The 19,443-nt window shown below is 41.8% G+C and overlaps 1 protein-coding gene across 1 annotated transcript in view; it reads left to right on the top strand.

Annotated features, from left to right (window-relative positions):
- Window positions 1-13,693, top strand: part of AK7 (adenylate kinase 7) — a 66,745-nt gene extending 53,052 nt beyond the window's left edge. The window contains exons 13-18 of the mRNA XM_014558813.2: window positions 2,492-2,620; window positions 2,860-2,931; window positions 5,476-5,673; window positions 8,907-9,127; window positions 12,368-12,526; window positions 12,838-13,693. Coding sequence (XP_014414299.2) covers window positions 2,492-2,620; window positions 2,860-2,931; window positions 5,476-5,673; window positions 8,907-9,127; window positions 12,368-12,526; window positions 12,838-12,876 — 818 coding nt within the window. The 3' untranslated portion in view covers window positions 12,877-13,693. The remainder of the gene's footprint in view (window positions 1-2,491; window positions 2,621-2,859; window positions 2,932-5,475; window positions 5,674-8,906; window positions 9,128-12,367; window positions 12,527-12,837) is intronic.
- Window positions 13,694-19,443: the final 5,750 nt, after the last annotated feature.

Here is a 19,443-nt window from a genome sequence, read left to right on the forward strand (position 1 = left end):
GAAGGACCTGTCCTTGGCAGGAGACTCTGTCCTTCCCACAGATGCAAGAGAGGCCAAACTCAGCCAGCAGCCTCTGTCTAGAGAGAGACCAGGAGGGAGCAGAGGTAGTGGTCTCTGGGGAAGGGAGAGTCTTCAGAACAGCGAGCACCCCTGCCCTCTCCCCTCCCCCCGTCAGGATGCTCACCCACCCCTTACTACAAGGTTAGAATGGTTCAGTCAGTCCCCTTTTCCCTTAGGAAAGTACTTTTTTTTTTTCAAGTTTGTCTTAAAATTCCTTCCTATTCATATCTACCTGAAACTAGAACACAGACCTTAGTTACGTTTAAACAAAACAAGACCTTTGAACCCACAGCTCGGACCTACGTACAAATTTCACAGCCCGAGGACACAGAGGTCCACTCACCTCTCCCTCACATGACCCAACTTGTTATCATACGATTCTGATGATTCCAGCCAGGCAGATTTCACCATCCCCCAGCGAGGCACCTCCGTGTTCTAGTCTGTTCACCATTCCGCCCCCGTTGGCCTCTGACCGTACAGCCAAAACAGGGCGTTGGTTAAATCACAGAAATGCACTAGTCCTAGATTCTCTTTGCTCACTTTATGTATTTCAAAAGCATCATGGCATTATTGAATCTATTTGGTGGGATTCCCAGTGATCCTTAGAGTAGTCTTTCAACTCTTCTGTGAGTTTGAAAATAAAAAGTTGGGATTTGGGAAATGTATGTGAATGTATCAGTTTTGTAGTGTCTACTGTGCATAGATTATTTGAAAAGCCTTGGTTGCAGCTCTCTGTTTTTAAACTGTGGTTTTGTAATTATGAATATGGCTTTATATTAGCACTTTAAATATTACTGTTATTTGAAAGATAGACTTAATATTTAAAAAAAAAAAAAGCAGTGTTATGTTTTCAAGGCTATCTAGGAGGGCTGTGCTCATTCATTTTAAAGCAGAAGTGACAGTCCCCTTCCAAGATGCTCACCGCCGGCCAAGGTCATGGGTGTTCCTCCAGGAGGTCACAGTTCTCTTGAGAAAGGGACCAGGGCTTGGCCCTTTGTGTACTCACAGTCCATGATTATCCTAAATGGCAGCTCCAGCCCCCTTCTTGCATATTGAACAACTTTGTTCTGAAGCAAACAGAAATGAATGGCAACACACACTGCCTGAAATGAACCAAGTGATGCCTTCAAGGGGACTGAGACTAGGTTTCCGAATACGTGCCTTTCCTTAACAAGGAAGCCTTTGAAAATTGAAAAGAGACTGCTTAAATAAAACTCGTCTGTGTATATTAGTGGATTCCTTAACATTTTTAAAATTTGGCTTTATTTCTTTACACCGTCTTGAACCTTCCTGGGAAGTACTGTCAAATCATTTTGAGGAATTTCATGATGCTAATAACACCTTTGATTTTTTTTTTTTTTTTGGTCTCTGCCGTACTATTTCAATTTCTGAAAGACACAATTATTTTCTGCATCAGTTACTGCTTAATGATTCGTGTGACAATGAAAGGTAGAAGAAAGGAGAGGTATTTTAATTAGATCATTTTATTGTCTTTAATAGAGTGGCACAAAGAGGCCCCAAACTGTTTCATATTATAGAACCACCGATAAACTGGAAGTGTAGTGCTACCCTAGAGCGAGCTTTGGAGATCGACTTCTCAAACTCACCAAATTTGCGTTACTGTAATATACATTAAGCCGTGTAAGGGCAGGGCTGAGTCTTAGAAATGGTAGCTGTTCAATAATTAGAATGGAAGGATAGATGAATATTCTGGAGGAGTTACATCATATTGTCTTCAAACCACTGTGCAGTTTTAGAACAAACCCCTCTGTCCTAACCTTCCTCAGGCAACTGCAGGCTTCACAGCTGGAGAGGGAACCGTCCAGTGGGGCCAAGGTCTGAAATGCTGACTGGCAAAGACAAGGGGCAGGGGAGCCGCACTCCTTTCTGCAGCCTTAAAGAGAACAGTACCTTTAACGGTCAAGATCAAACTTGATTTTTTTTCCAAATGCCACAAATACTTGCTGAGCACCTACTATTACTAAATTGCGTGGCAGCAGCATGCATGAGTACTTTTCCCCTGAAATCTCACAACAGAAGGTTTATTATTACATGTTAAGGTTATAGAAGCACCATATCAAAACAGAATTGAGTAAACCCTGCTGGCAAGTGAGAACACTCTGGATTTCCTCACTTACTCCTCATGCAACTTCACCTGAAAGTGGTGATGACAGAGGACCATTTTGGAAGTCCAGGCATCAGTGTTTGCTTCTGTTCTTTCTTGCAGACAAGCTCACCGGGTTCTCCTACTTTACTGGGTGTCAGAATTCATGCGTCATGTTCGAAATACAAAGTACATTTTTCACTTTGATGGAAAAATGAGGTTTTTTCAGTAGTAATTTTGATTACACAGTTTTTTGAGATGACTTTAGAATGTAAGCCCTATGTAGAGGGTAACTGCGCAGGAATTTTTTTTTTTTCTTTTTATTAGGCCGACTGGAAGATCAATATATAATTAGATTTATAAAAGAAAAGCTAAAATCCATGCCTTGCAGGAATCAAGGCTACATTTTGGATGGATTCCCAAAGACCTATGATCAAGCCAAAGAGTTGTTCAACCGTAAGTTTGGGTGTTCCCTCTGTTTTGAATGTTTACACTCAGATAAGTGGAACTTAATTGTTCAGAGTAATAATAGTCACAATTAAACAAAAAAAATCAGAGAGACTGTATCTAAAATACATGCTTTCCTATTTATGGCTAGTTTTTATTAGTGACTGCTAGTTAAAATATTTAAATTTTTTGAGCTACCTTAGTAATAGGATGTAATAAACAGAACAGTGTGTATTTTGTTTTATTAGAAGAAGATGAGGAGGAGGAGGAGGAGGAACTCAGAGGCAAAATGCTTCCCTTTGATAAATTAATCATACCTGGTAAGTTACAAACACTTCTACAAGGTCATGCTTAAAGGAATGCCATTTGATATCTCTTTTGTACCAAAACAATCTTTTTGATATTAATAAAGTAGGGTGTTTTTTTTTTAAGGAAAAAACTAAAACAGTACACTTAAAATCAAACTTCCAAATTAAAGAATACACTGGGGTAAGTATTAGAGATATTAAAGCTGAAATGAACAGAAATCCCTTTGAGAACATTCATTTCTGCTATTTCCTCCAGTAGCAGAACGAAAGGTTAGCCAATCTGTTGGTGCCCTGAATTTTTTTCCTGTTTTTTTTTAAATTGAGGTACAGTTGATTTATAGTATTATGTAAGTTTCAGGTGTATAACAGTAATTCACAATTTAAAAGATTATACTCCATTTGTAGTTACTATAAAATATTGGCTACCTTCCCTGTGCTGAGCAGTGCCCTGACTTCTGAGTCGTTTGGCAAGACCACCAGGGGCGAGATCACTGCCCCTCCTTCCCGCTCTGTGTTAGGTGCTAGGGATGATGACGCCTCCAGCTTTTCTGAAAGACATTCAAGAATCCAGAATGGAGACTGGGCAGGAAAAAGCTTCTCAGTTCCTGAACTCCACAGCAAGTTTATTCTTTTACATATTTAGGCTTTCACAACATACCCCTGAAAGAGAAGCATAAACAACTTACTCCACGAAAAAGATTTGCTGAGTCCCTAGCAGGAATTCCTTGTGATGTTGCCGTGAACTTTAACTTTTTTTTAAATCAGTTTTTTTAATCAGTTTGCATGAGGATGAGGTATAATCATGGTTTGGTCGTACGGTAAATACAAAAACAGCTATTTTCAATAATTCAGCCCAGGGTTGTAACTTGGAAGGATCTGCTCACTGTGTCACAGTCCCCAGGAGAGTGGGTTCACGGCTGTCATCCTCTCCTCCTCCTGGTCCAGACACAGCTTGTGATGCAGCAGAGACCACCAGGGTGAGGTCACTCTTAGGGATGGGTATTTAGAGTTTGCCTGAAACTTGTGACAGGAGCATGAAAATCCATGAAACTCCAAAGGGATGGGTTGTCTCAGATTTCCCACTGAAACTGATTATTCTAGATAACCAGGTCTGTCCATGTTATGGGAGTTTCTCTCTTCTGGGCAAAAGTCCCTCATTGCCAACCCCTTCATGGCCCCTCATGTTCTTGTGGAGGCAGTGGGATAAAATTCAGCTCAACAAGCACTGGTCATGCACCAGACATTACCGGACATGGGAGCTCATTGAGGCTTTTCACGAGCCTGCGAGGCAGGAATTACTCCCATGTTGACCTAATTTAGAACCTGAAGCCCAGAGACTTATCCAAGTCCACTTTGCCAGTGGATGGGACGGCTTGAACTCAAACGCAAGTCTTCTCATGCCACTGCCTCCAAAAAACCAGAATTAATGAAACCCTTCCCTAAGATGAAGAAATGGAAAACAGGTAAAATGATGCATAATTCTTAAACCTGGTCCACTAGGCTGCCCTCTCTTTGTTGGATACGGTCCAAACGTGTCTAAAATATAATTTATTTGGAGTGTTTAGTCTGTTCTTAATAAATTACCCTCTTTCTGGGAGTTGTCAATGTTTTCTGTCTTCTTGGAAGAAATCAGATCATCGTCTCATTTGTATCCGCAGGATTTTAATTTATGGAAGTGACTGAGTGACAACTTGAGGGGCTAATGCTGTTTAAAGAATTTATTACATTTTCCCAGAGAAGGGGGCATGGCAACCACGCAGGGCCACATGGGGAAGCACCAGGCTTGGTCAGGAGGCAGAGGAGAGTCAGCACACAGCCTCTCTTGGGGTTTCCATGGGAAAGGCAAGGCAGGGCAAAATAAACAGTTTTGTTTTTGTTTTTTGTTTTTGTTTTTTGTTTTTGTTTTTTAAGGATTGGCTAGTTTGAGTACTTGCAGGGGGCTTTGATCTCTAGTTGCCTGGTCCTGGCCCTGGAATGAATTAAGGCAGGAGAAATATTGACCTGGTGAGTGAGTTATGTAAAGAGGGTGGTTAGCTTGCATATATGAGGTGTGCTCTCGCTCAAAGTGAACTGTTTACTGTTTTTTTATTAATCTGGCAGATTGGCCATCAAAGCTTTTCTCATAGCCATGAGTCTGTCTGGGAGCCTGTGATGTTGTACTAGAAAACTGGTGAGGTGAGGACTGGCCGGGAGGCTGGTGATGGACATCACAGGACTACTAGAGATTTGTATCTACAATTTCTGCTGCTTTTATTAAAAGAAAGGAGGGAAGGAAGGAATGCAGAGAGGAAGGGAGGGAGAGAAGGAAAGAAAAATAGTAGATCTCACAGAATACCAACTGACTGGGCCTCATAGAGTGGTCCCTGGAAACACAGGTGCCTTGCATGTATCTGTAGTCCACGAGAGGCAGCAAGAAGGCCGATTTGTCAGGCCCTTTTCGGCAACAGGAGGTCCCAGCTGGTAACCAGACATTTAGATTGAACAGTGGCCTGTCCACCAGCACCTGCTTGGAAGCCCCACGGTCATTGTGTTAACTCATGAGCCTCTCCTCTCCAGAATTTGTTTGTTCGCTGGATGCCTCGGATGAGTTCCTGAAGGAGCGGGTGATAAATCTGCCCGAGAGCATCGTGGCGGGGACCCACTACAACCAGGACCAGTTCCTCCGGGCTCTGAGCAACTACCGGGCCATCAATACCGAAGATGAGACTGTCTTAAACTATTTTGATGAACTTGAAATCCACCCAATACATATTGGTATGAGATAAACTCAAGGATAATGTGAATGTGGAACACCACTGCCCAGGGTCAGGACCCCCAGCAAACCTGGCGCACCCCTGTCATGGTGCTGGGGGAGGGCGGGGAAGTACACCGTGTGCCCAGGGCACAGGAAGTCACACGATAAGGCAGGGGAGTTGTCTACTTGAGGATTTGGTGGTGTGGGAGGTGTTACCATTGTATGAAAACATATGGATGTACTATGAAGTTGAACATCAAATTGGCATTTTTTTTTAAGGGCACTTCAAAGATATGTGTTTGCTGCTGGCTGCTTTGGGTCATTTCCCCAGTGTCCTTGGAGGCAGCGTAGTGTCCCCATAGCATTGTCAGGCACCATTGCCCTTCACAGACCCCTCCTGGCCTTCAGAACAGCCAGCTCACTCCTTAGCTACTCAGAAATCAAATAGCTCTTCATCTCATTTCTCCCGTTTCCCGTAAACGTTTGACTCAGCGCTCAGCACGCAGCACACAGCGAGCACCCAGTGAGTGCGGTCTCCCATCCACATTTCGGCCCTCACTGTTGTTCCTGGCTCCAGATCCCATATGTCGCAGCTGTTTCTCCTCCCCTTGGCTTGGTGAACCCCTGAACTTCCTCTCTGGTTTTCTGGATCTTGACACCTCCTCTTCCTTGGGGTTGGGGAGAAACTCCTAGCCTGGTGGAAGCTTAGCAGCTGGGCTGACTTTGGGGGCCGCCCCAAGCCTCTCTTCATCCTCAAGAGCCACCTGGGACAGCATCTGGGTCCTGGAGTATTGGGAGGCTTAGAGCGAAGCGATAATGTCAGCATGAGGCAAGACAGCGGATTCCAGGTCTGATTATACCTCAGTGTGCTCATCTGTGAAATAGGAGAATAATCTCTGGCTGTAGAGTTGTTCCAAATGGTGGGGTAAGAGATATTGGAAGAGTTCAACAACCAGGAATTAATTTTGTGGTTAGTACCAATACTAAGACATAGAATGATGTGCTATTAAGCAATGAAAAGACAACACAATTTATAAATCTGCAAATTCTTCTCTGTTTTGCACCCTCAGAAGAGGCTGGGTTTTGCCCTCATCTGGACATGTCTGTGCGTATTGGACACATGTTCTATATATAGAAGCTGAGGATTAGCCCCTGCTAATACGGAAAGCAGTTTACCCTATTTAATTAGAGAATTAGGGAAGAATGGTGAACAAATGTCATAAAAATAGTGACTGTCATCTTCTCCATAGGGCCCACAAAATTAGTTACGGAAAGCTCAGGAGAGCCCCAGGGAGAAATGTGGAGAAAGACAGAGATGATGGGGTGGGATGAACGACCACCATTGTGTTCCTGCCTCACTCTGTGACCCATCATACATTCGGCCTCACTGCCACACTGACAACAGGGCAATAACGTAAAAGCAAGGGGGAGAAATGTATCACGAAGATGGGCGTCGGGGAGGGGGCAAGGTCAGGAAGGTAGCCCGGCCTCAGGAGGGTCTGGAACTGGCCCTGGAAGGATGCTCACACCTGCATCCTCTGTCCACAGTTCTGGATTCCACTTTGCTCTCAGCGTCTCTCTTCTCTCTCGCTCTTTGGACCGGGATCTGGCTCTCTCCTCCAGCCCACGTGGTGGATCAGGGCTGCCCACGGCCCGGGAGTATCCGTGTTAAATCGGGAGTCCGGCCCACAGCCGGATGTGACTGTTTCCGTCTTAATTCCACATTCCTATAGGAGCAAGTGGGAGGTCATGGTTCGGTCAGGTGCCACCCCCAGCTAATCTGCAGCTCCTCCACCCCAGGGTCAGGGCCGAAGTATCCTGTAGGCAGCAGTGTTCTCTGTGACTGTCTTCTCCCTAAGTGAGCTTTTTCAAAAATGTTTCAGAGCACTTTCAAGCACATCAAGGTTGTGATTACTTTACTAGAGGAGCCAGAGGGAAATACGTTTAAATGTCAGAGCTCAGGCAACCAGGAAGTGGCCAACAGGAGGGTTTTTGGGTTTTGGTTTTGGTTTTGTTTTACTTCTTCATGGGCTTGCTTCTGCTCACCCACAGAGGCATTGGCCCTGCTCTTCCCCTCTTCCCGTGCTAGAACCTGGCTGTGCCTCTAGTCTAGGTCAAGGTGACACAGTACGAACCTGGGGCAGGGGAGGGAGCACAGCAGTGGCTGCGCGCAGGGGCTGGGGGAGCAGGTACCTCGTGGAAGGTCTGGGGGCGCTCGGCACCAAAATGCGTCCACTGTTTAGCCTTCTATGCAGACACCTTCCAAGCAAACCCCAGACACTGGTGTAGAATTTACTATTCAGTGACTTCGTGGAGGAACTTCTTGTCACCAACAAACCTTTTCCCTCCCTCCCCTCCCCTTCTTCTTCTGGTGTTAATATTAACATTAGTCAAATATTCTGGAGTTTTTCCTATTCAACTAGGCTAACTGAAATGGTTAAATTTTTTATGAATTGAAAATGTATCCCAGAATCATTGATTCTCAGAAACAGAAAACAAAAGAAACCTGCAGGTCACCCAACCCAGCCGCCAGCAAGCACCACACTTCCTTCCTTCTGTGGAAACCCCCGATTGAAGGGCTCCAGCCTCTGCTTGATTGCTTCCAGGGGTGGAGAACTCATTCCTTTTTTTAAAAATTGAAGTCTAATTGATTTACAATGTTTCAAGTGTATAGCAAAGTGATTCAGTAATACACACACACATATGTATATCTATTCTTTTTCAGATTCTTTCCCATGATAGGTCATTACAAGCTATTGAATGTAGTTCCCTGTGCTGCACAGGAGGTCTTTGTTGTTTATCTGTTTGATATGTATTAGTGTGTATCTGTTAATCCCAAATTCGTAATTTATCCCTCCTCCCCCCTTTCCCCTTTGGTAACCATGTTTGTTTTCTGGGTCTGTGAGTCTATTTCTGTTCTGTAAATAAGAGAACTCATTCCCCTTGAGGAGGTCCATATCCCCATGTGTCCACTCAGATCAGCAGTGGTTGTCCCAGCTCAAGGTCCTGTGCCTCAGCCTTGCTCCCTGTGACTCCCAGATACCAGCCTGATATTTGCCAGTGAGACTGGAAATTCTAAACTGTGCTAGTAACTAGAAAAGGAAACCCCCTCTATGGTAATTTACATGACTTACCATCACAAAGTGATCATAATAAAGAATTTTCCCTGCCTATGGTCTCAGAATATATTGCAGGCAGGATCAGAATATTAAAAAGTCTGTGCTGATCTCTCCCTCCCTCCTGGTATTTAAAGATGTGGAAAGACTTGAAGATGCTCAGAACAGACTTGCCATCAAACTGCTCGTCAAAGAGATTGGGGAGCCTCGAAATTACGGTTTAACGGATGAAGAAAAGGCAGAAGAGGAGCGGAGGGCTGCGGAGGAGCGCCTGGCCAGGGAGGCGATGGAGGAGGCCGAGCGAGAGCACAAGGAGGCCATGGAGACAGCAGAGAAGATTGCTCGCTGGGAGGAGTGGGTGAGTGTGCGCATGAGCGAGTGTGTGTGTGGGGGGGACTGGTAAAGCCATTTAGATCTGTTGCACCTCTCATCCTACTAATAGAGAAACATCATGGAAATACCCCCAAACAAATTTCTTTTTCCCATTGTTTTGTTTGTTTTGTCATATGTACCATTTTTAAAAAGATGCCCATGGTCTTTTGCTTAGTGTAAATAATAATGATAATAACCACCCATTGACATAGTTTAGCAATTCACATCCCTATAAACATGTACCGTTATGCTGTGATCCGACCTTATGATTTCATTTGGGTTTTCCTCCACTTACCCATCTAACCTGGGCGGTCAGCCTCATTCCACCGTCCTTCTCCAAATCATTGAGTCTTACCTATTCTGCCTCCTAAAATAGCATTCATGCCCACCCACAGGGCTCCACTTCTTCTGACCACAATTCTGCGGTGCCCTCTCGCTGGTCTCCCAGCTCCGCCTGGTCCATCTCCAGCCTGTCCCCATGCTGCTGCCAGCTGATCCTTCTAAAATACATCCCGTGTTTGAACTCTTCACATGCTGTCCATCACCGGTAGTGACAGTCCAAAGTCCTTACTGTGGCCCCCAAGGTCCTCTGTGACCTCGCTGCTTCAAATATTTCCCAGTGCATTTAAGCCACGCACCATCTGAGAAACTACCTCACTTGCGTCCAGTCTTTGCTAAAAGTCATCTTTCTAATGAGGCCTTTCCTGGACACTCTTTTTAAAATTTCAGCAACATGCCATATCCCTTTGTGTACCTTTAAATTTCCCTCTTTGCACTTTTTCTACCTGAAGTACTATATGTTTTATTTATTTGTATTTATCTTGTTTGTTGTCTTTTCCCTGCACAGAATTTAAATTCCGTAAGGACAAGGATTTTCATCTACATGGTTCACTACTGTATATCCAAAGTCTAAAACAGTGCTTGGAACAGAGCGAACACTCTACAAATATTTGTGGAGGGAAGGAAGGAAGGGAGGGAGGAAAGAAGGGAGGAATTCCTCAGGCACATATCTTTGGGTGCCTGGTTATCTCCTTAGCATAAATTCCCAAGCTTTGCTGGGCCAGACTGTACATGGTTTCATGACTGATACGTATTTCTAAACTGCCTTCCAGCAAGGGTAAACCAGTTCCCATTATCATCCACCGGTGTGTTTCCCAGCTCTGCTGTCTCAGTTTTGCTCACACACGCCCATCTGGTGAACAGACCGGATCTCACTGTATCTCACTGTTTTCGGCTTTCATCTCTCTGATCATCAATTCAACAGCTTTCCCTACGTTAGTTAGGCATATATATTTCTTCTTAATGTTACACGTTGTCTCTGCCCATGTTTGGATTACGTGTCTTTTTTTTTTTTAACGACAAGAACCACTCCTGATAAGGTAATGTGATAGCAACAGGAATGGCCCCAGGAGACAGTAGTTTCCCCAGTTGTGCTGTTGGAGGCCAAATTCCACCCACTCTTCTCGTAGGTACGTGGCCCCACGCAAGTCACTCTGTGTCACAGTTTCTCTCTCTGTAAAATGAGGATGATGATAGTACCTGCTTCATAGAGTTGCTGTCATGATTAAAGAATTAATATATATAAAAGTACGCACAGTGTCTGGCAAATAGTGTGCACTCCTATAATATCCTGGCTCTTTATACGTTGCCAATAGTTTGCTCATCATTTATCTTTTTTCTTAAACATTTTTTATTGATTTATAACCATTTTACAATGTTGTGTCAAATTCTAGTGTTCAGCACAATTTTTCAGTCATACATGGACATATACCCACTCATTATCACATTTTTTCCTCTGTAATTCCCTGTGCTATACAGTATAATCCTGTTTATCTATTCTACAATTTTGAAATCCCAGTCTATCCCTTCTCACCCTCCGCCCCCCTGGCAACCACAAGTCTGTATTTTATGTCTATAAGTCTATTTCTGTCCTGTATTTACGCTTTGTTTTTTTGTTTGTTTGTTTGTTTGTTTTTGTTTTTTAGATTCCACATGTGAGTGATCTCATATGGTATTTTTCTTTCTCCTTCTGGCTTACTTCACTTAAAATGACATTCTCCAGGAGCATCCATGTTGCTGCAAATGGCGTTATGTTGTCGGTTTTTATGACTGAGTAGTATTCCATCGTATAAATATACCACATCTTCTTTATCCAGTCACCTGTTGATGGACATTTAGGCTGTTTCCATGTTTTGGCTATTGTAAATAGTGTTGCTTCATCATTTATCTTTTAACATCATTAACAGTGCTTTTTTTTTTTTTCCTGGCCATAAAAGATTTTTATGTTTATATATCATCAAATCCATCAGTCTTTTTCCCATTTTGATTTCTGGGCTTGCCGATTTGCTGGGAAAGACCTCTTTCCAGACAATAATATCAGTTAGAACTCTGTCTTGCTGGGGTTTTTTTTTTAGGGGGTTGGGGGAGGAGTTAATTAGGTTTCCATTTATTTTTTTAGTGGATGTGCTGAGGACTCTATCTTGCAAGAAACAGAAAAGCAAACTCAAAATGGCTTAGAGATAAAGAAAATTTATGGTTTCACATAACAGAAAAGTCCAGGGGTAGGGCTGGCTTCAGGCGAGGCTTGATATAGTTGCTCAGGTGATGTCATCAAGGACCGAGGATCCTTCTCTGTGCTCTGCCTTCCATGTTGGCCTGATCCTTAGACTCTGCCTCATGTGCTCATCTTCATCTAATATCCATGGCCAGGACTGTGGAGGTTAATCTCACCCAAACCATTAGGCTGAGAAGGGAGATTTCTCAAAGGAAATTTGGAATTATTATTGCCAGCAAAGGGGGGCTATATGCTGAGCAAGGAATAACACATGTCCACCCAGCCAATACCTTCCAGACTTTCCATCAGCACTTCTGTGATCCATCCTTCCTCCCTTCCTCCCTTCCTTCCTTCCTTCCTTCCTTCCTTCCTTCCTTCCTTCCTTCCTTCCTTCTTTCCTTTCTCTCTCTCTCTTTCACTTTGCTTCATCTGGGCAGCTAGAAATGATTTCAGTTTCATAAGTGAGGTAGGGACCCAGTTTATTATTTTCTAAATGACTAGGCAGTTGTTATAACACCATTTATATCTCTTCTCCACTGACTGGAAATGCCATGTTTATCGTAACGCGATGAACATTTACGACAGTATCTACTTCTAGTGCCCTCGGGGGTGAGTTGTGTGAAAGCTGTCTTCCTTTTCTATCTACCCCACCCCTGAATGTTCTGTCTGTAGAATGAACGACTAGAGGAAGTGAAAAGAGAAGAAAGAGAATTTCTGGAGGCCCAGTCCCTTCCGTTGAGGAACTATTTAATGACCTACGTGATGCCAACACTCATGCAGGGCCTCAACGAGTGCTGTAAGATCAGACCCGATGATCCCGTGGATTTTCTGGTAAGAGATGTAGTTGTTGTTTGTTTTTTTAAATATCAATTTGAAAATAAAATGTGCCTGAATCTAAATGAAAAGCCAGTTGAGACAGAAAAATTATGTGTCTGGTTATTTGGGAAATAGCCCCTAATACCTTCATAGTTTGTAATAAGATTATTTGTTACTCACTTGAAAATAAAAAATTTATGTACTTTCATTGGAATTTTTTTCATTTTTAAATTGTAAACATTAATAGTACAAATATATGCCTAATAAATATCTTGTAGTATCTTCTAAATTGTTGACTTGTCCTTTTGTCTTTCTTTCAATTCTAGGCAGAGTATCTCTTCAAGAACAACCCTGAAATGCTGTGAAACTTTAAATATCTCATGTCACATACCTTTACAGAGCTGGAGATGAGTTTAACATTGTAACTGGAAAACCTGCTTTAAACAAATGCTTTTCTAGTTAATGGAAATTTTTTTTTTTTTTTCATTTCCTGCAAACAAATATTTTATTAGGTAGAATCATTATAAAAAACTCTATGGCAATGAGTCACTACTTCATTAAAACCATATTTGGAAAGTAAATTGATAAGATATCTGTGCATAGCTCTTGGGACAAATATTGATTTCATATTTCATTCTCAGTCTGAGTATTCTGCACACTAATGTTTATAGTGATTTAAGTATGAAGAAAATCAGACTATATATTATTCTAACAAGTAGGCTAATGAATTTATGTGCCTTGTTATGGCCCCAGTACCAATGGTGTTAGAAATGGAAATAAATTAGGACAGCTTCTGCTTTTTGAGTCACAGTAAGTCAGACATGATTGGTTTCTACAAGGTTGCTTTTTGAGTTCAAGATCAGCATCTCAACCTGTGAGTTAGAGAGAATTATAAACTTCTTGGTAGAAAAATTCATGTAATAGGATGAATAATTTTCAATATTTGTTATAATTAGAAAGTTGCCAAATATTTTCAACAAACTAACTTTACAATAGTAATTAAGTAATCAATACTTATGGTCTTTTCCAGCCCTAAAAATCCCCTAATTCCCAGAATTATACTATATGAAAATTAGGTTTATTTTAATAGCATATATATTTCATCTCTTAAAATAATGTAATCTGAATATAACTGCATTATTTTTTGTGTGGCAAAATACACACAGAATAAATTTACCATTGCAACCCTTTTTGCAAACACTAATCTCCTTTCTGTCTCTGTGGATTTGTCTCTTCTGGATATTTTATATAAATGGAATCATACAGTATATAGCCTTTTGCATCCGACTTCTTTCACTCAACATGTTTTCAGGGTTCATTCCTATTGTATCAACACTTCATTCCTTTTCATGGCTGAATAATATTCCACCATATATATTTTTTGTTTACTCATTCATGTGTTGATGGAAGTTTGGGTTCTTTCCACCTTTGGGCTCTCGTGAATAGAGCTGCTGTGAACAGTCGCATACAAATTCCTATTTGAACCCCTGTTGTCAGTTTTTTTTTGGTACATACCTAGGAGTGGAAATGTCATACAGTAATCCTCTGTTCAGCTTACTGGGGGGAACTACCAGACTAGTGGAAGGTATCACACTGTGACATGTAAAGCACACCTTTTCATGTGCCTGCTGGCCATTTGTGCATCTTCTCTGGAGAAATCTATATTCAACTCCTTTGCTCACTTTTTATTTGGGTTGTTTTTTTGTTACTGAATTGTGAAAGTTATTTTCATAGTCTGGATATAAGACCCTTATCATATGCAATTGGTGAATATTTTCCCCCATTCTGTGGCTTGTCTTTTCACTCTCTTAATCATGCCCTTTCATGTACAAAAACTTTTAATTTTGATGAAGTCCAATTTACCTGTTTTTTTCTTTTGCTTCACTGCACTATTTTTGATCTTAATTGTTTTTGGCTTTTTTTAAGGAGCAGGTAATTAAGTTTATTTATTTAGTTAGTTATTTTAATTGAGGCACTGAGGATTGAACCCAGAACTTCACACATACTGAGCATGTGCTCTAACGACTGAGCTATACCCTCTCCCACTTGATCTTTAAATTTTACTCAAAAATACCAAGTAAATAAAGAGAATACATTTTCAACAGTTTGAAATCATGGGTCTTTATAATAGTTACCTTGTCATGCCTTCATTTCATGACCTTGCTTCTGAGTTCACTGAGAAAACCCAAGTGATCAAAAGAGAGCATCTCCATCCTCTACTGCAGACCTGCCCCTGCCTGCCCACCTGCTGCGGAGAACTGTCTGTGCTCCCGCCTAAGATCAACTTCCCGCTTGTGCCCTGAATCCATCTCGTCTCACATCACCTGATTCTGCTCCTGTGGTTGCCCTTTCTCTCTTGCAGCTTGCTTTTCCCCCTCTCCTCTGGATCACCACCCTTAGCTTCAAACTTATTATCCTAACCTCCATACAAATCCAGAAGAAAACCAATCCAAATAAAAAAAACTTCCTAGACGTCCACATCCTCCCCCAGCCACGGTTTCAGTATTCTGGTCCCCTTTATGACCTCCACGTTTTGAAACCTAATTGTCAGTTCTCAGGCCTCATCTCACTCAGCCTCTCCAATCATCTGACACATTTTATCATTTCCTCCTTGAAACTCTCTCTCCCCTGCACCTGAATGTCTGATAAGCACCTCAAACTTTAGCATGGACAATCTGGCTTCGTCTCTTCCTTCCCCTGGACCCGTTGCTGCCCTGGTTTCCCTACCCAGGTATTGGCAACTCTCTGCTTCCAGCTGCTCAGGCCCAAAATCACGGAGGCATCTTTGACTCTTTTCTTATTCTGCTGCCCCATATTCAGTTCATCAGTGCATCATATTGGCCTAACTTTTAAAACATATCCCAAGTCTGTCTGCTTCTCACCCCTCCAACATTACTGTCCTGGCCCAAGACACCATCATTTCCTACTTGGGTTGCTCCTGTCACCTTCTCGCTGGGCCTGCTCCTTTCTGTGACTTCTTTTAACATACCAACAGGGGAACTTGTTAAAGCAGAAGTCAGATCTGCTTAAAGCCCTCCAATGCCTTCCTAACTCACAGAGTGGGAGGCCAAGTCCTGACCTGGGCTTTCCAGGCCTGATACAGTCTGATCCCTTGTGACCTCACTGCCCCCTCATTTCACTCTTCATTGCCAAGTACACTCCGTGTTGGAGCCTTGCCTGGGATACTCTGCCCCCATGTATCCACACGGCTTACCCACACTTCACCTGCGGTTCAGGTCAAATATCACCTCCTCCGAGAGGCCTCCCCAGATTGTCCTCTTGATAACATTCTACTCTGTTCCTTTTCTCTGCCCACACTTGTCATCATTTTATATTCCTGTGTGTTTATTGTCTATATCCTCCGCCAAAATGTAACCTCCATGAAGGCAGGAATTTTGTTTCATTTTTACTGTCTCTCTAGAGACCAAAAAAGTGCAGAGCACATGGTAGAATTGCAATAAATATTAGTGTGTAAAGCTGTTTAGCTGAAATTTTGTTACACAGCTTTTTTAAAATATATCTAATCGTATCTCTAGTCATTCAACAAAGTCCATAGTTTATTTACATTTCTATATGGCTATGACAGGACACTTAAGTAACTCTGAGTGTCGCCAAGATGCTTTACTAAGTCGTGTTGATTCCGGTGAATTCACTCTGGAGTCTGGCCCTCAGCCATGCAAGTTAAGAAGAGAGATCTCAACAGTGGCTAAGGATAGATAGGACCCTGAGATGCGGACTTGTCTTAACTAATCTCCTAAGAGACCAGCAGAGAAGACAGAGGACCAATTTATTTACAATGAGAAACACAGATGGGTGAGTTGAGACTTGCACCCACTTCAGCAGTACATTCTCTTCCTGGAGGCAGGTTATGTGAGATGCCAAAGATCAGGAGTGCTTGGTGAATGCAAAACCAGGACAAGGTGTTGGCGCTGGCTGGCTTGATAGCTCCATCCCTGCCGTGCCTGCCAGGTGCTCTGGTCCTTCTGACAAGACGCACTTTCCCAGACATCCTCTGGATGGGCAGTAACGAGTTTTACCTTTGTGACTCTCCTTGGCATGTTCTCTCTTCAGGTCTTTGTAGATTAGGAAGCATTTACTGTCTTTAAGGTGACTTTCCATATTTCTGGTTTGATCCATTGTCATTTTATAATTAGGCTCTTTGAAGGCAATCTTCCCCTCCAGATCTGAGTAGGCTAGCCTGTCAGTGCTAAGCATTCTTTCTCTATACCTGTGAGTTTGACAGACACATTGTTATATATGCTTACATTTTGGATAGACATCTTTCTATGACTTAAAAAGAGCTGGTGTCATTTACGATAAAATATCTAGGGACAATCTAAGAAAGATTGCTGCGCCCAGCGCAGCTCGGGACTGTGTCTGGAGACGGGCGAAGCAAGACTTAAGAAACAAAGAGACAAAGTAAAGAGCAAAGATGGGACCAGGGGACTCAAGATCTCGTGGATCTAGAGCATCGAAAGCCTAGTAGACATCATATTTATTAGGAGTATACAGCTCAGGAAAAAAATGCGATCAAAGAGGTGGGGCTTTAGATATTCCATGCCCTAAGCACTAAGTTCTGCTTGCTGGTTAACTGATTAATGTCAGGCCTCTCCCTTCCAGGAACAATCACCCTCCTTGGGGTATGCAGATTTTCTAAGGCTATCCTATTATTGCCTCCGGGACATCTTGAGATAGCAAATACTTCCCTCGGGTTAAACAGCATGCTTTCATGCCAGAACAAAGTTCTGTTAGTGGATGATCTGGCTTTCCAGGACGGTCCATAGTTTTACTCTAAGGAAATATCTGCCCTTCTTCGTTCCCTTACGTTAATCTCAGGATTTCTCCTTACAAATTTTCTTTAGCATATATACGTGCTATAGGTCATATCCTGCGTAAAACATTAAAACAAAGCAAGCACGTGCATTTTAAGCAAGTCAGTGTGAATACAGTATTTTAAGCTCATTGAAATTTAGGTGCGGATTGTTTTCTAGTTGCTTGTTTTCTAGCGGCTTGTTTTCCAGCAGCTTGCTTCCTAGCAAAAGATGTATAAGAACTCTATACTGAAAATGAAAAAAACAAAAACCAAAAAAACAAAAACACTGCCGATAGTAATTAGAAGTGAAATAAAGGGAGGGATATAAGATGTTAATGGCTTGTAAAGTTCAATATTGTTAATACATCAATTGTTCCCCCAAAATGATCTGTAGAGTCAAAGGAGTCCCAATCAAAATCTCTGTGTTTCTTTCCTTCCTTCCTTCCTTCCTTCCTCCCTCTTTCCTTCTCTCTCTCAATCTGTCTCTCTGGTGGACATTGATCATCTGATTCTGAAATGTATATGGTAATGCAAAGGACCTAGAATAGTCCAGACAGTTTTGAAGAACAACAAACTTTGAAGACTTCACTGTTCAGACATTAAGATTTACTATAAAGTTACTGTAATTAGACAGGCCCATAGATCAATGGAACAGAATAAGGAGTCCAGAAACAGATTCACATATTCATAATCACTTGATTTACAACAAAGGCATTATTACAATTCAATGAGGGTAAGGGTGGACTTTTCAATAAATGATGCAGGCCAATTGGAGAGCTATATATTAAAAGCAAACAACCCACCCCCCAAAAAACCTTGACCTCTACCTCTCACTATAGGCAAAATTACTTTGAGATAGATCACAGACCTAAATATGAAAGTCAAAATAATAAAACTTTTAGAAAAGAATAAAACATAAGAGGAATTCTTCATAACCCTGGAGTGGGCAAAGATTTCTCAAGACAACATTAAAAGCATAAAAAGACAAGCCTTAGAATGGGGAAGATATTTGTAGTACATACTTGTGACAGAGTGCCTGTACTCAGAATATGTTAACAATTCCTACAAGTCAACAAGAACCTGACAACTCAATTTAAAGATAGAAAATTTGAGTAACTGCTTCATAAAAGAAGATACTCAAATGACCAGCCAGCGTAACTGAAAAGGGCTGAAAGTCTTTAATCATCAGAGAAATGCAAATGAAAAGATCCCATTACGACACTTTGGTCAAAATTAAATGCACTGATAATACCAAGTGTTGACGAGGGTGTAGAGCAGCTGGAACTCACATACACAGTGGAGCATGGATTGGTACTCTCCCTTTAAAAATCATTTAGGCGTATTTACTGAAGCCAAATATAGATCTACACATGATTCAGCAATTCCATTCCTAGGTATATACCCAAGAGGAATAGTGGTTTTGTCTAAAAATCACCTGTACAAGAATGTTCAGAGCAACATTACTCACAAATGCCTCAAACTAGAAACAATCTAAATGTCCATGAACTGGAGAAAGATACATGGTGATATCTACAATAGGAGGAAGATGCACTGTAGTAGTAGACAGTACCACACAGCAGCGAACCAGAGTGAACTGTTACCTCCAACGACGTGAAGAATCTTACAGGTGAAATACCGAGTGAAGGAAGTTAGATACAAGTGTAAATACCACATATAAAGTTGAAAAAACGGTACAACTAAGCCACAGGGATAGAGATCAGAATAGTGGTTACTTGGTGGTGGTGGAGGTAGTAGGGATGGAAGGCTATTCACTGGCAGGAAGCCTGCTGGGGGACTGGACATTTGCTATCATATATATATGTATATATATATATATATTTTTTTTATTTATTTATTGAAGTGTAGTCAGTTTACAACGTTTTGTCAATTTCTGCTGTACAGCATAATGCTTCTGTCATAACTGAACATACATATATTCATTTTCATATTCTTTTTTCACCATAAGTTACTACACAATATTGAATATAGTTCCCTGTGCTATACAGTATGAACCTGTTTATCTATTTTATGTATATTAGTTAGTATCTGCTGCTACCTCCTGATTTAAGTGATAACTACATGGGTGTGTACATAGGTAAAAATTCATTTGGCTCAGTTA

The sequence above is a fragment of the Camelus ferus genome, chromosome 6, assembly GCF_009834535.1.
Source record: "Camelus ferus isolate YT-003-E chromosome 6, BCGSAC_Cfer_1.0, whole genome shotgun sequence".
NCBI lineage: Eukaryota > Metazoa > Chordata > Mammalia > Artiodactyla > Camelidae > Camelus > Camelus ferus.